We start from the raw sequence: 16,582 nt of genomic DNA on the forward strand, positions 1-16,582 counted from the left end.
GGGTCAAGCTGAGATTTATGGTATTCTATGTCACATGGACACATTATTTTGTTGGCGTGTTACAACCAGACGTAGACAAGTACATTTTTTTTATTGTTTTAAAGTTTAATTTAAATAAAAATACACATTTGACATTAAACTATCAAAACATAAGTTTTTATTGATTAAAAAATTCAAATTTTCCCAAAAAAAAAAAATCCAACTTGCAAGTTGTGTCCACGTGTCTTTGTAACATAGATGATATTGAAATGCAACCAAAGTTGCAATTCCAATGGACTATCATAAACTCAATACAACTTAAAAAACACAAAAAAAAATTAAGACACGCCCAATAATGTGAAAGCCTCACAATTATGGGGAAACAGGTCTAATCATATCCAGGCTCAATTTCACTAATATCCTGTGAAAAAAAAGAAGTCAAGTCTCAATAGTGGGTGCAACTAAACGTAAGCTTTGACCAAATGGGAACTTATCTAGCCTCCCTTGACAAGTTAAACTAGATCTGGTTGGTTTTCACAACTATCTCATTCATAACCACCAAGGTGGTATCCCATGTGGTAAGCGGGGTCATGTGTCAAGCTGAAGGCCCATGATCGAATCCCTGTGACACATGGGGCGGCTGTTGTTCTGGTACGGGGTCCGCCTAACCCCAGCTTACCTTTCAAACAGAAAAAACTACCTCATTCATCCACTCATCTAGTAGGGGCGACTTGTGAATGCCACCAAGCTAAAGGAACTTTTTATAAGTTTGAAACCAAAGGGGTGTCGCTTTTCGCAAGGTCTAACCTTGTGGCAGAGGAGACTTCAAGGGTTTTACCAACAGGAGGCCTGCCAATGTGTGGTCAACTATAAAAGATGCAAACATGCTAAATAAAATATTTTAAATGAGGTTTTCGTGCTTTACTATTTTTTTTTAATTCTAACCGTACAAATGTGACTTACGTACTTGATTTTATAAGGATCAGCTATTGGAGAGTTCAATTCCTATGCATGGGTAGATTCTTATGAGTGTGGGTTCTTATAAGGTTAAAAAAAAATCAACGGTCCACAATTTTTGTAAAATTTTGATGCTCTAAATATCATTTTTTTTCATCGAAAACACATGATTCGAGAGTTGATTCTTAGTAAATCGATCATGACGAACACATTTATGAGGACAGATTCGTGTTAAAAGCACCGAAAAAACCACTTAGCTTGTTTGCATGACTCACTTGTCTTAAAATAACTGAGTTGGCCATGATTTAGTAAAATAAAATAATTAAAGATCCTCAATAATTCATTTTAACGATGGTACACAAGATAAGTTTCTTTTTTCTACAAAGGACTAACAAATTTTTTTTTTCTTCACACGGTACTTGCAATAAAAGAAAAAGGCAGGCAGTTGGATGTGATAACTATTAGCTTTAAGCAAATGCTTAAATCACCCCCCATCAATAATGGCAGTACGATTGGTAAAGATACCGCTTTTTTTTTATGACAAGGAACCTTCGCCTAAGCGACCACAACCACCCTGCCTCACATTGCCCACTTCTGAAAGAAGCTTTCACACCTGTGCACCATTGGGGTTTGATTAGGCACCTTCATCTCAGCCTTTTAAAAACGAGTAAATTATTGCATTATTAACACCTTAAAAACGAAGTTTTGCATCATGATGCTATAATGTCACTATTATGTCTCTCGTCTCTTTTCTGATGCATGCTATAAGATGCACTTGAATTTTGGGATTGCAGTGCACTGTGGCGGAGGTGGGGAACAAGGTGTCCACCCTTGCCCCATCTCAAAATTCGGCCTTTCATCCCTGCATGGCTTTTGATTTTAACCTCTATCTCTACCTTCATGCTCGTTTCATATCCTCCATCCCCGGTCCAAACGGGACAAAGCAACGTGAGGCCTAGGGGCGTAGCTAGGATTCATGTGAGGGGGGGGGGGGGGGCGGGGGCAAACAGGGGTGTAGTAAAAAAAAAATTTGGTGTGATAGTCTGGGTTCAGGGCAGCGCCCCAAAATTTTTTTTTTGAGATAAAAAAAAATTGGCTACAATTATTAATAAAATTCTATTTCATATGGACAAATCAAACTATTTGCTGCAGTCAGGGCTGGGCTACAAAAATGGATAAAAAACTATTTCATATGGAATCAGGGCTGGGCTTTAAAAAAAAATTAACTGGGCCGGGAGGCAGGACTGGGATACAGCGCAGTTCTCCCCCCCCCAACAGCTCTGCCTATGGTGAGGCCCCATTTTTCCCCAGTCCACTGCCATCCCTAAAAGTACTTTAATTATTTTATTAACTGGGATTAGGGATGAAACAGGGTGAGATAGGGTGGGGCGGGAAAAAACATAAGTCTATCCCCACCTTCATTCTTGCACAGGTTTTGATTTTAACTTTCATCTCCGCCTTCATTCTTGTTTATGTCCTCCATCCTTGATCCAAACGAGACGAGGTGGGACGGGGCCCTGATTTCCCTAATCCACTACCATCCCTACTTGAATTATTGTGCTAGTACCAACTTGGTTAGAAAAAGTGCCTGCTCCAGTCAACTGGAAGATAATCTTTTCCCTATATTAGATGTACTAAGGGCGTGTTTGATAAGTGGGACAAAATGATCCCTAGTTGCCTTGCTTGGGGAGAAAACTGTCACCCCAAAGCTGATTTGGTCCTCAAAATTTGGGATGCAAGGACAGAGAGTTGTCTTATGGACAAAAGATGACTAATGACTTTGGTGAGTAAGGATCAGGTGCAATGTGATTGTACACTTTTATTGTGCACCTTTTCATATTTAATCATTACTTGGGCCTAGGAGTGGCAATCATGTCGGGTCGACGGGTCAGAACACCTCAACACGAACCCGACCCATTTATTAAACGGGTCGGATGTGGCAAACACGAACATGACCCATTTATTAAACGGGTAACCCGACCCGACACAGTTAACCCATTTAATAAATGAGTTGGGTCGACCCGACACGATTACACGACACATTGACCCGTTTATTAAATGAGTCAACCCGATAACAGGATCCCGGCCAACACCTGAACGCTGCCCCTGCACTTCCGGATAGCCTCGCGTCCCTCGACGCACCTCGAGAGTAGGCTGAGCACCTCGACGAGGCGCTCCATCGACTCCTCTGCAGTAGCCAGCGCCAGCAAAATGGGTACGGCGACGGCATCGACTGCCCGCCGCTTGTTGTCCGAGAATGAACAGAGCGTCGTGGCCGCTTCCCTCTTCCCCTTCAAATTCCCATCCCTGAGGAGCTCTACTAGCGCCTCGATAGCGCCTGGGTACCCGTTGATTGTCCCCTTGTTCACCTCCACGATGGCGAGGCTCGTGATGATGGTGGCGGAGAGCGCGCAAGCAGCCTGCGAGTTTGAGCGGAGGGCGGACACGACGGGGCCGACGGCACCCTGGACCACGAGCCCGACCTTGTTGTCGTCGTCGAGGGAGAGGTTGAAGAGGACAGAGAGGGCGGCATCCTAGAGGAGGGGGTCCGCGGCGCAGAGGAGCACGACGGAGGTCCCGCCGAACTCTGTGAGGAGCTGCCAAAAGTTGTGGTCGTATTTGGAGGGGCAGAGGAGAAGGGAAATGGCATCGAGCTTGGAAGAGTGAGGGGAGTCGGGCGAGGCAAGCGTGGAGACCAACTGTTTGACCTTTTGCCTCTGAGATGCCACCACGGACGATTGGTGGGCGACGGCGGTGGCCGTTGTTGGGGTTATGGGGAGGGTCCGAGAGAGGGGGATGTGGTGGGCTTGGGCGAAGTGGGAGATGAGGGAGCGGAGGGCGTAGTTGGGGATGAGGGACGGGCGGGCAGGGAGAGGGGTCTGGGTGATAGGGCATGTTCGGTGGCCGGTGTCGAGCCACTGCTGAATGGAGGAGCAATCGAATATGTAGTCGGAGGAGAGGATGACGGGTTCGTGTAAACGGGTTGACCCGCCCGCCTAACCCGTTTATTAAACGGGTCAGCCGGGTTGGCATACCCCTAACATGAACCCAACCCGTTTAATAAACGGGTTAGGTGGGTCGACCCGTTTACGACACCGACCCGTTTAAGCCAAACCTGAACCCGGCTAAGAAGCGGGTTGGCGAGTCTTGTCAGATTTTTCCACCCCTACTTGGGCCTCAGAGCTGACAGGTTGTATCCCCAAGATGAAGGTTGATTAGTAGCACACTAAAAGTGTACAATCACATTGCATTATGTTAGCAATATAACATTATTATTATTATTATTATTATTATTATTATTATGTTTTATTGTAAGTGGAGGATTACCCTTGAATCATCCAAAATGAGCCAAGCTTAGCCTGATCTTTGGTTGTTTGACCTTATCTCAGTGAAGCTCAAATTAAACTTTAGCCCAACCTATGTTCAAGCTCAGCTCATTAGAAAATGTCAACAAATGTTACCCTCCTAGTTAGGTCTCTTCATTTTTAAGTGAGGGTGATGCTTAATTAAGGAAGCTATTAAACGAGCTTTAACCACATATTAATGAGCTTAAGCTCAGGTTCCAACTTGGTTCATCTAACTAAAGAAGCTTCAAACTAGGCCAGGGTTAGCATTATTTATTAAAAAAATTAAAAATGTTTTATGGAGATCTTAATGAACATAATTTCATGTTCAAACTCATTGTGTTTACGGGGCCTCGCTCCATGAACAAAGTGAGCTTAAAATGAAATTTTCCCTCCAATCTCGAACTGCTTGTGTCTTGTGAGCAGCTTCCCTTGTGGTGGAGCAAACGTTTGTTTAATGCCTTTCCGGTCTCTTTCATAGGAAAGTTGACCTCTTTCTTAAGCAGCCGTTTGTTACAACACGGTAGGGTGGAAAGCCTTTTGCCATGAAAGAGGCTAAATGGATGGAAAGTCATTCCCCAAGAAAGTGTGACTTGAATATATTATTATTATTTATTTATTTTAAAGGCAAGCTGGGGTTAGTCTGACCCCACCCGTTATCATTCATCGTGCCACTGCGGTTTGAACCAGCAACGTCCACCCCAAGGGAACGGACACCCCTAAGAAGTGGGGCCACAACCATATTGACAAATATGGTGAGATTTATGAAAATCTTGCGATAATATCATGAAAAATTGCCTTAAAGTTTAAAACGGCAATTTCTCGTGAGATTTTCAAAATATTGCGAGATTTATGAAAAAACATAAATATCGTGATTTAAATGCGATATTTACATTTTAAATGGCTATTTATCACGAAAAAATGTGTATTTTATTTTTAAATAATTTTTATTAATATTTTCTTATAAAAAATAAAATTTAAAAATTTAAAATTATTTTTTTATTGCCAAGATTTTGCCAAAAAAATGAGAGATTTATGAAAAAAATTCAATTTCTCACGAGTTTTTGAAAAATAAGAAGTTGCGGTTTAAAACGTTTGTCGCTATGGCCACAACATGATGGCCTTCCACCATTTAATTTGTGGGCCCCACTGCTTCTTTCCCACTTGGGCATTCCTTTCACTACAAGAGAGAAAGAGGCGCACTTCCACATAAAAGTGAGCCTCCACCCTTAAGAAGTGATTTGGTTTTTATATTTTTTGGGAGCTGGCCTTATTTAGTGACCCAATTCCCCACGAGGATTTTTCACCATAAAAAAAAAAGGATGACTCGTGTTGTATGCATTCTTAGCCAAGACTGTGATGGTGATATTTTTATGTTGCTCGGAATAGCTTTTAGCTAGGGCTGGTAGACTAGATGAATCAAGTGTTCAAGCTTGGCTCATTCTTATGATGAACCAAGTTGAGTTCGAGCTCATAATCAGTTCGAGTTAAACTAGCCTAGTTTGAACTGACTGGCTTATAGAAAAAGTGCATTGTTTTATAGTTGAAAGAAATAGGATTGCAAAAGGATCATACAGGTAACATAAATCTAAAGTATATTTCATACCACCTAACAATCTTATACGAGTCAAGCTGGGTCGAACACTTACTGTTCATATTCAGCTTTCCGAGCTTATTTTCTGAGTTTGAATGGGCTCTTTAAGAGCTGAGCCACGAGCAGCTTGGCTTGTTTCTCAACCTTATTTTTAACCCACGCATTCAAGCAGACCGACTCCCCGAATGACTCGCTCTGATTCAAAAGCCTAGTTTTCCGATGATAGGGGTAATCTAGTGATTTCACCACTCGACCACAACCAAGACTTTGTTGTCTGTCCCACTCTGTCTTGGAATCTTAGGTGGAGCGACCCTGGCAATGAGCAGGTGAGCCACAACCCGAAAATGATAACCACAACCGAAGCAAATAGAACTTGGGAGCAATTTACCACCCACCCCTAGTTATTTTTCTCTTAATTCAGTAAACCTCATATTGGATTAAAGGAATCCATGAGAGACTATGATCATTCCACCAAATGCCTCATCGAGTACAAAACTAGATTCATGTCAGGTATTGGCTACACAAATTCGGATTCGGATTTCAGATTTGGATGGTGACAAGCTCATAATAGAGTCACTTTTTTACATGTAAATGTATATAGATATCCAACAAATTTAGATATTTTTTGGATTTGGTAGCAAAAATTGAAAATCATATTCGCATTTTATTATAATCTGATTTTTTTTTTGGCTTACCAAATGCAATTAAATGAGCCTATACTGTTTGACGGGCATTCTAGGATCAAATCTCTTGGGCATCACCCCCTGCGTAAGCCGAAGCTTGGCGACTTCGTGGGGTCAAGGGGTAATCCCTTGAAGTTTTAGGCTGACATGGGCAGAGACCGTAAGTATCACAGGCTGAGCCAACGCGACTAAGTGTGTAATACCCTGGATTTCTAAAACAAAACTTTGTTCAAATTTTATGAATTTTTTTAATGTAATTTAGAAAATATTTTAGGAGCGAAAATAAATGATAGTTAGTCTTCGGTTTTAGAAGATATCGAGTAAGTCACAAGTATATTGTCAATCACTCATTTATCTACAAAAATATTGTATTTAACCAAACCAAAATGAATTATTTATTGCAAAAAGAACTATTTGGTAAAGAAGTACTATATAAAACTAGGTGTGTAAACAAAATGTCCAACACAGACAGAAGAAACCTTGGATCTTGATGTCGCCCTGCTCTGCATATCACACCACGGGTTCAGTACTTGTATCCCTCATAAAACGGGGTCAGAACCATTGCTGGTATGGTTGAAAAACACTCCAATTCTAACAAGTCTAATAATTTAAAAACAAGGAAAACCAATTTAGAGCTGCATTTGAAAACATCATAGTTCAAGACTTCACGACTTAGCGTATCAGTATCCCATGAATCGAAGCAAGAGCTCCTCGAGCCTAGCTTAGCGATGCGAATACAATTTTGGGTCTTTTGTTCGATCGATTCAACAATGTACCGAGATCAATACCTTACATAAGGTGTTGCATGAGTAATACTAATGCATATTCATTCATCAATCATTGTATCTATAGATAATGCATTATTTCGATATTATCTGTTCACCTCCTAGTATGCGAGAGAAGGTTGACTTCGGCATCAAACGAAGTCATTTGGGTGTTTATTATGTTATGTATTTTTGTAAGCTCGAAGGCCTAAGTGACCATGTTTATTGTGAGACGAAGTTTTCATGTCGAGATAAACCTCACTAGGCCATTTTAGATGCATCTTTATACTGCAGTAGCAGGGTTCAATCCCTAGATCTCAAGGATAACATGGCCTCCTAACCTTTGAGTGATCGGGAGATCGCCTGAACTCTTTGGTTTATAAGATAATGTATGTCACTGCAGGTGGTACCATCATCGTCTGCCTCGATGAGCATAAAGTCCTGAAGGGGTTCAACTGTAAAATCTTTCTTATTAAAACAATGAGTGCCACATAGGCAATCCAGTGCATTCGGCATGAAGGAAATGTGAACCCAACCGCAATCAATTTTCTGAAGCATGGGTTAGTTCTCGTGAGGCACTACATTTATGTTTTGTTTATATGCATGCAAACATTGCTCTTGGTGTCTACGACCTTCATGAGCGCTTCATTCCCCTTATGGGTGAATAATTAACTCTAGCACAATGACGCTTATGAGTGTTATTGTTATACCATGTTTTATAGAGGCATGCATAAATAAGGATCACTTTTGATTGACTGCTTGGCGTATTTAGTCGTACCGAGCATTAGCCTAACAAGGCGCAATGACTACTTTGGCACAACGACCCTTATGAGTACGATATTCTTGAAGGTGGAAATGAAACAGGCCATTTAGGCAAGGTTCCAATAACGAGGGCATCATCATGCCATACATACTAGCTTAGGTGAGTATTTTGCCAAAATTTTTGGAGAGCATCTTATTAGAATTTTTGGCAGGAAAAAATGTTTAACAGAAAAAACATGATGTTCTTTTTAGCTAGGAGAGCATATTGTTAGAAATTTCGGCATCTTCCCAATTTAACTGAAAAATTGTTGCATTCATTTTGCAAAGATTGCATCGTTGTGCATACTTTGCATCTTTCATGGTTTATTGAAAACTTAGGCCTTAGTTAGGCCATATGCTGGTGACTTGGATATTTACAAAAATACAATTTTGCGCAAATTCAAAATCTTTTCAATAGGAGTTTCTTCGCAAAATAATATTTTGAATGAGACAAGACATTTGAAATCATTTTGATGAAAGTGATCAGTTACCATTTGTATGCTTATTATAGCACAACTATATTTAGTAAAAGCAGGAGCCTTTGCATATAACAATGCGACGATAAAGTAAAGTGTGTAAAGCAAGACTAGGTGAATGAAACCACACATCGAGCTAAGTAAAGTACGTAAGCAAAGCTCGGTAAATAAAACCACCTATTGGGCTAAGTAAAGTGCGTAAGTAAGGCCCGATGAATGAAACCATGCACCGGACTAAGTAAATAGCGTAAAATAGAAGCTTGTGCACATAACAACGCGACAACAAAATAAAGTGTGTAAAGCATAACCTGGTGAATGAAATCATACATCGGGCTAAGTAAATTACATAAAATAATATATATGTATATTTTTACATATATATAGTAAATAGAGCAGTAGTCACAAGGATACACATGTGGACACCAAAGCAAGCTTACAGTTTTCTAGAGGGCGTAAACCAAGGACTATGACCCTATGACACTTAATTTACTGTAAATACTGAGAGATAGGTACAAGGATACGTGCGTGAACACCAAAACAAGCTTGCGATACTCTAGAGCGCATAAACCAAAGAATAGGACCAGATATTATTTCAGAAAGGTGTACAGTAAGAAAAACTCTACCGTACACAACAATTATTTCAATAAATAACTTTAAAGGGAAAGAATGACGTACAAAACTACCAAAAATTGGTAGCGATGGCTTAGCACAACGTAGAGGCGCTTCTAGGTTATGGCCGACACGTTTTTATGTTCAATATGGTCACAACCAAGAGTGTTTCATGCATAACTTGTCGGTGCAACGAAACGATGAGTTATAGGCAAAAAATGGATTGAACCTAGTTTAGGTCGATTTGGGTTCGAACGTACCTCTAGTGACCTAGACTAGGTCAAATTGGTTGAACCTAATCAAGAAAAAGATAGAAGAGATCAAGCTGTGAGGGCCAAGGGATCTTGACCCAATTTGGTCAATCTAGGTCAGGCGGGTCAAGGGTCACCTCAAGTGTGCTCAGTCTAGGTCAAACGGGCTTGACCTAGGCTAAGATAAAAAACAAAGGAAGAGAGAAAATGACTAACTTGGTAGGTCAAGTAGACTTGACCTAGGTGGGCTCAGGCTAGGCCAGGCAGGTCCAAGCTCACCTCAGGTGGGCTTGGTCTAGGCTACAACCAAGAGAGAGGGAAGAGAAAACCTATAGAGAGGAAATAGAGAGAGAGGGGAGGTGAACAATTTTTTCTACGAGGGGACTCCTCCTATTTATAGAAAAAGTTTTGGATCTGTGTATAGACTGGATCTGATATATCAAGACCATCTGATCCAGATTCAAACTTAAGGCTAGAGTAACATAATGGCATTCATATACCTGTGAGGCCCACTTGATATTTTCATGAGAAATTTATAGGGGGCTCACAAGATATTTTTGTGAGATATTTATGTAGAGCCTGTCAGATATTTTTGTGGAGCCTATGTATTTTTGGGTTTCGCTGATATTTTTGCAAAAAAAGTAAGTATACCATTCTCTTTATCTCGACGAGACGAAGCGAATTGACTCTACAAATTTCTCTAATTTTATCTAGGGAGTGAGATATGGTTTTCTGACTGTTTGAGCGTATATCCTTGAGGATATATACATCCTAAGTATAATTGGCTCTGTAAAATTCCTTCGTTTCTCATTATAGGTTAATACGATAAATTTACATAAAAATACATTTTATTTTTATTCAAAATTTTACTAAAAAATTATAGATCTTACAAGGTCTTTATGCCTGGAGCGGTTTCTTTGAGTAAAAAGATACGATCAAATGGAATCAAATTCGATTGGATATCAGATAAAAATTGGTTCATTAACATCCCTGCTCTTTGGCTTAGAAATGGATGTAAACTTATTGCGAAAAACAAAAAAACAACATTTTTGGTAAACAAACACAGTATCATGAATGTGGGCATAAAATGAGGAATGAGAGCATAAAAACATAGTCCAATAATCCAAGAACCTAGTATTAGCAACATAGCTTACATGGTAAGAGGACACAAGGTCCACAATTAGCTTACATGGTATCGGGGTCCATGACCCCATAAATTGTTCTACGGATGTGATATTGATTTGAGGTAGAAATACATGAATTTTATGAAAAATAGCAGTGTAGGACACGAGGATCTTTTTTTTAATATTTAATGTAATTTATAATTAATAAAATGCAAAAAAAAAAATTGTAAGTAGTATGAGGAACCAGTCAGTGTGTCATGTGGTGTGTTCACGTGTCTTGTTACACCTTCCCAACATGGAAGCCTGTGTATTTGCGGATTAGATGGGTCTCAAAATATTTTTTGGAGCCATTTAAGTTTTGGACGATCAACATCTACAGTGCAAAGAATGAATGGTTAAAAACAAAGCAAACTAGATGCACATCAATAGTGACAAAAGTTTAAAATGACAAAATATCGACAGTCAAAAACTCAGGAAATTTTGAAAATTTTCATAAATATTGCATTTTTTGGTAAAATCTCAATAATAAAAAATAAATTACAAATATAAAAAAATAAATTTTATAATAAAATATAAATAAAATATATTTAAAAATAAAAAATCCCGAAGGTTTTTTATGATAAATATCTACTAAAAATATAAATATCACGATATTTGTCACGATTTAAAAATCTCGCGAGAAATTGCCGTTTTAAACTTTCAAGCAATTTCTTGCGATATTATCGCAAGTTTTTTTTATAAATCTCACGATATTTGTCACATAGTGCCCATCATAACTGGTAAATACACAAACTTCCATGTTGGGAAGGTGTAACAAAACACATGAACATGCCACAAGACACACTATGACATGTGCCTCACACTGTTTATATATTTTTTATTTTTATTAGATATAAATTACATTAAATATTAAGAGAGGATCCTTATGCCCTACACTCTTAATTTTCATAAAAACCATGTATTTGTGCCTCAACCCATATCACATTAGTACAACCATCTATGGGGCCATGAGCTGGGAGACCATGTAAGCCCGTACCATATAAGCATCTAAGGTTGCCTTTGACCTGATCACACTCGTAAACCTCTAACCTACACGAGGTTTATACTCATTTTTGCTACATCTCAAATCAGGGGTGTAAGATTCCTTTGGGTGATATCATATATGACATGGGCTCCATGCCAAGATTTGAGGTCACATGGAGACATTATTTTGGTGGCGTGTTAGAACCAGACGTAGACACCGACAAGTACATATTATTTTTTAATTGTTTTAAAGTTTAATTTAAATAAAAATACACATTTAACATTAAAATATCAAAACATAAACTTTTATTGATTAAAAAATTCAAAAAAAAAATCCAACTTGCAAGTTGTGTCCACGTGTCTTTGTAACATAGATGATATTGAAATGCAACCAAAGTTGCAATTCCAATGGACTATCATAAACTCAATACAACTTAAAAAGCATAAAAAAAATTAAGACACGCCCAATAATGTGAAAGCCACACAATTATGGGGAAACATATCTAATCATATCCAGGCTCAATTTCAGTGAAAAAAAAAGTCAAGTCTCAATAGTGGGTGCAACCAAACGTAAGCTTTGACCAAATGGGAACTTATCTAGCCTCCCTTGACAAGTCAAATTAGATCTGGTTGGTTTTCACAACTATCTCATTAATTAGTTACCATCGAGGTGTTTTCCCATGTGGTAAGTGGGGTCATGTGTCAAGCTGAAGGCCAAGGATCGAATCCCTATGCCACATGGGGCGGCTGTTCTTCCGGTAGAGGTCCGCCTAACCCCAGCTTGCCTTTCAAAAGGAAACATCTATCTCATTCATCCGCTCATCTAGTAGGGGCGACTTGTGAATGCCGCCAAGCTAAAGGAACTTTTTATAAGTTTGAAACCAAAGGGGGTGCCGCTTTTCGTAAGGTCGAACCTTGTGTACTTGTTGATGGGCAGAGGAGACTTCAAGGGTCTTACCAAGAGGAGGCCTGCCAAGGTGTGGTCAACTATAAAAGATGCAAACATGCTAAATGAAATATGCTAAATAAAAATATGTTAAAATGATGTTTTTAGGATTTTATTATTTTTTAAAAAGTTCTGACTATACAAATGTGATTTACTTACTAGATTTTATAAGGATCAGCCATCGGAGCGTTTAATTCGGATGCATGGGTAAATTATTATTAAGGTGGTTTCTTGTAAGGTTAAAAAAATCAACGGCCCATAAATTTTTTAAATTTCTGATGCTTTAAATATCATTTTTTTTATGAAAAACACATGATCATTCTTACTAAATCGATCATGCCGAAGGCATTTATGAGTACTTGTTCTTAGCTTGTTTGCATCACTCACTTCTTCTTTAGCTAAGAATTTATAAGTTTAAAGAGTAAATTACACAAAACCCACCTAAAAAAACCTGTTGTTTACAAAAAAAAAAACCCATCAACATTCTTACTATTACACTGAATTGTTTTCTTCAAATTTGTTTCAGGGACATATTTGTCTTAAAAATAACTGAGATGGCCATTGTTTACTAAAATAAAATAATTAAAGCATACTCAATAATTCATGTTAACGATGGTGCACCAGATAAGTTTCTTTTTTCTACAAAGGAATAATAAAATAATTTTTTTCTTCACACGGGTACTTGCAATGCAAGTAAAAGGCAGGCAGTTGAATGTGATAACTAATTAATAGCTTGTAGTTTCTACTTCTAATTTATTCTAAATTAAGCAAATGCTTCAATCACCAATTATATACCTCTTTTTTCTTATGACAAGGAATCTTCGACCACCCTGCCTCACCGGGTGGCCCACTTCTGAAAGCTACGGACACACCTGTGCACCAACCGCGTTTGATTGGGCACCTTCATCTCAGCCTTCTAGAAACGATTAAATTATTGCATGATTAAGGAACTGACTTGCTTATAGAAAAATTGCATTCTTTTGTGGCTGAAACAAAACAGGATTACGAAAAAATACACGTAACATTAATCTAATGTATATTTCATACCACCTAACAAGCTTATATGAGTCGAGCTGCTTGGAACACCTACTGTTCATATTCAGCTTACCAATCTTATAACTTTAATTACGAGTTTAAACAGGCTCTTTAAGAGCTGAGCCATGAGCAGCTTAGCTTGTTTCTCAACCTTATTTTTAAACCATGCAATCAAGCGGATCGATTCCCTGAACAACTTGCTCCAAATCGAAAACCCAATTCTCCGCTAATAAGGGTAATCTGGTTATTTCACTACTCGAGCACATCCGGAATCCAAGACTTTGCTGTTCATCACACTTTGTCCTGGAATCTTAGGTGGAATCCAGCTTTGGCACGACCCTGGCAGTGAGCAGGTGGGCCACGACCCGGAAAGGATAACCACAACCGAAGCAAATAGAACGAGGGTGCAATTTACCACCCACCCCCATTATTTTTATATTAATTCAGCAAACCTCATATCGGATTGATGGAATCCATGAGAGACTATGATCATCCCACCAAATGCCTCATCGAGCACAAAACTAAATTAGTGTTCTTGGCTACACGAATTTGAATTCGGATTTCAGATTTGGATGGTGACAAGCTCATAATAGACTCGCTTTTTTACATGTAAATGCATTAAGTTATCCGACAAAGTTGGATATTTGTTGGATTTGGTATCAAAAATTGAAAATCATATTCGCATTCTATTATAATTGATTTTTTTTTGGCTTACCAAATGCAATTAAATGAACTTATACTGTTTGACAGTCTATCTAGGTTCAAATCTCATGAGCGTCACCAAGCTTGACGACTTCCTCGGGTCAAGGGGTAAGCCCTTGAAGTTTTAGGCTGCCGTAAGTATGGCAGGTTGAGCCAATGTGGCTAGGTCTCTGTGCCTCGAGTGGTTTCTCCGAGTAAAAAAAAATGCAATTAAATGAAATTGAATTTGGTTGGATATCAGATAAAATTTGGTTCATTGACATCCCTGCTCTTTAGCTTAGAAATGGATGCAAAATTATTGCAAAAAACAAAACAACAACATTTTGGTAAACAGCCACATGATAGCTTCATTTTTTTCAAAATATCATGGTATTATTGCTTTAGCAAAAATATTGTGATATCTATTTTAACTGCTATTTCTTTCAGTAAAAACATGTATTTTATTTTTCCTTCTTTTGCAAATTTAAAATTTTGATTTATTAATTTTGACTGATATTCTGCAGATAAAAACATGAAAAAAATTTAATTTCTCAGAAGAAATTCTCTGCTATTGTTTTCTAATTTTAAAATTGTATTGCAATACTCCCCGGATGAAAAACGTTTCCTTTGGAAAAGCGGGGTCGATTTGATTTTTTTTTTCAGGGTGAGGGGGCACTTCATGAATTCCATCATGACGGGGAGTACACGTTCACTTGACTCACCAAAGTGCAGCACGGATTAGTCCAATTAGATTTTCATTAGTACCAAAGCGCGACACGAATTAGTTCAATCAGATTTTCATCAGTACCAAAGTGTGACGCAAATTAGTCCAATCGGATTTTCACTGGTACAAAAGTGCAACACAACTTTTTTGTTTTAATTTTTAACCTCCAGGCTGACCTAGCCACGCTGGCTCAACCTACCGTACTTATGGTCGTTGGTCATGTTGACCGGGCTTACCCCTCTCGCCCTCCACCCCAAGGAGTTGCCAAGCTTGGGCTTAGGCAGAGAGGGTGACGCCCATGTGATTTGAACCTAGACTGTTCGGCAAATGGTCTAAGCCCCATCCTACGCTAAACCCTTTGGATCTAAAGTGCAACACAAATTAGTCCCAATTAAAACTAAAACAAATGCCCTAATTGAAACAAACTAGAGTTATCAAAAGCGCTTAGGTAAGTGGGAAATGCACGGGAAAACATCATTTTTTAATGGAAAACATGTTGTCTTTTTTATGGAAAACGTGCTTCCCATCACGCTTTTCCCTCGTTTCCCCATGCTTCTCCTATTTTTTTATTTTTTGTATTTTTTTATTTTTTTATTTTTGCTTCTTCCTCGCTTCTTAGGTCGCTTCCGGTTCGCTTCTTAAGTCACTTTCGAGACGATTCCTGATTCGCTCCCAAGTAGTTTCATGTTTCCCATTTCCTAAAATTATAAAAATGCCTCGCTTTCTGTTTCTGCTTCCCGTATCGCTTTATGCTCCCGCTTCTTCAACTGGCAATCATGAAACAAACAACCATTGTATCCCTTTTTTTCATTTCTATGCTCCTTTGCTTTCTTTGTTAAGCCAAACCAAGGGAAACCTAGTCTAGAGACCCAAATTGGGTTGAATACAAGGTGGAGGTTTTGCAATTTTTGGCTGTTTTGGATTTTGAATCCCTATGTATTTATCTGATCCAGATCTATTTGTATCCATAATTTCCTATCCTTGTTAAAACAAGTTTTTTTACCAAACTAACTTCTTAAGCCATCATTCAAATTAGGGGTGGCAATCAGGTCGGGTCGGTGGGTCAGCATACCTCAACACGAACCCGACCCATTTATTAAACGGGTCAACTGTGGCAAACACGAACCCGACCCATTTATTAAATGGGTAACCCGACATAACACAGTTAACCTGTTTAATAAACTTGTCGGGTCGGGTAAACGGGTTGGCGGGTTAGTGGGCAGGCCGTCTCCTATATTTCTCCATGAATCCCGTTCGTGATGAGGCAAACAACACAACTAACTAAAATCAAAACCCAAAAAACCCTTTTTCACACGAACCAAAGATCTCCCAAGAACCCTAATTTCCCCGCACTCGAATTGAACGCTAACAACACAGAAATTCCAACACTCCGCCATCAAAGCGCCCTCACAAGAAGAAACAAAACAAAACAACAACAAATAGAATTCGCCGTTCTCAGCTGTTGTGAAAGGCCAAGACCTCAGAAACACCAAAGAATCATGAAGAATAAAAAGGGAAAGAATTGTGAATCGACAACAAAGACTCACCGCTACTATCCGAAGGGCCGTAATCCATTGTCGTCGCCATCGTC

The 16,582-nt window shown here is 38.9% G+C and overlaps 1 protein-coding gene across 1 annotated transcript; it reads right to left on the reverse strand.

Moving 5' to 3' along the window:
• Window positions 1–2,999: 2,999 nt before the first annotated feature.
• On the reverse strand, window positions 3,000–16,578 carry LOC149839991 (U-box domain-containing protein 8-like). Its single transcript, XM_090004970.1, has 4 exons — window positions 16,539–16,578; window positions 16,311–16,450; window positions 3,633–3,854; window positions 3,000–3,470 (listed from the first exon to the last, which is right to left on the reverse strand). Exons 1-4 carry the CDS (start codon window positions 16,576–16,578, stop codon window positions 3,000–3,002), a joined length of 873 nt encoding a protein of 290 aa, XP_089861096.1.
• Window positions 16,579–16,582: the final 4 nt, after the last annotated feature.

This window comes from Nuphar pumila, chromosome 4 (genome assembly GCF_984573655.1).
Source record: "Nuphar pumila chromosome 4, dmNupPumi1.hap1.1, whole genome shotgun sequence".
Lineage (NCBI taxonomy): Eukaryota > Viridiplantae > Streptophyta > Magnoliopsida > Nymphaeales > Nymphaeaceae > Nuphar > Nuphar pumila.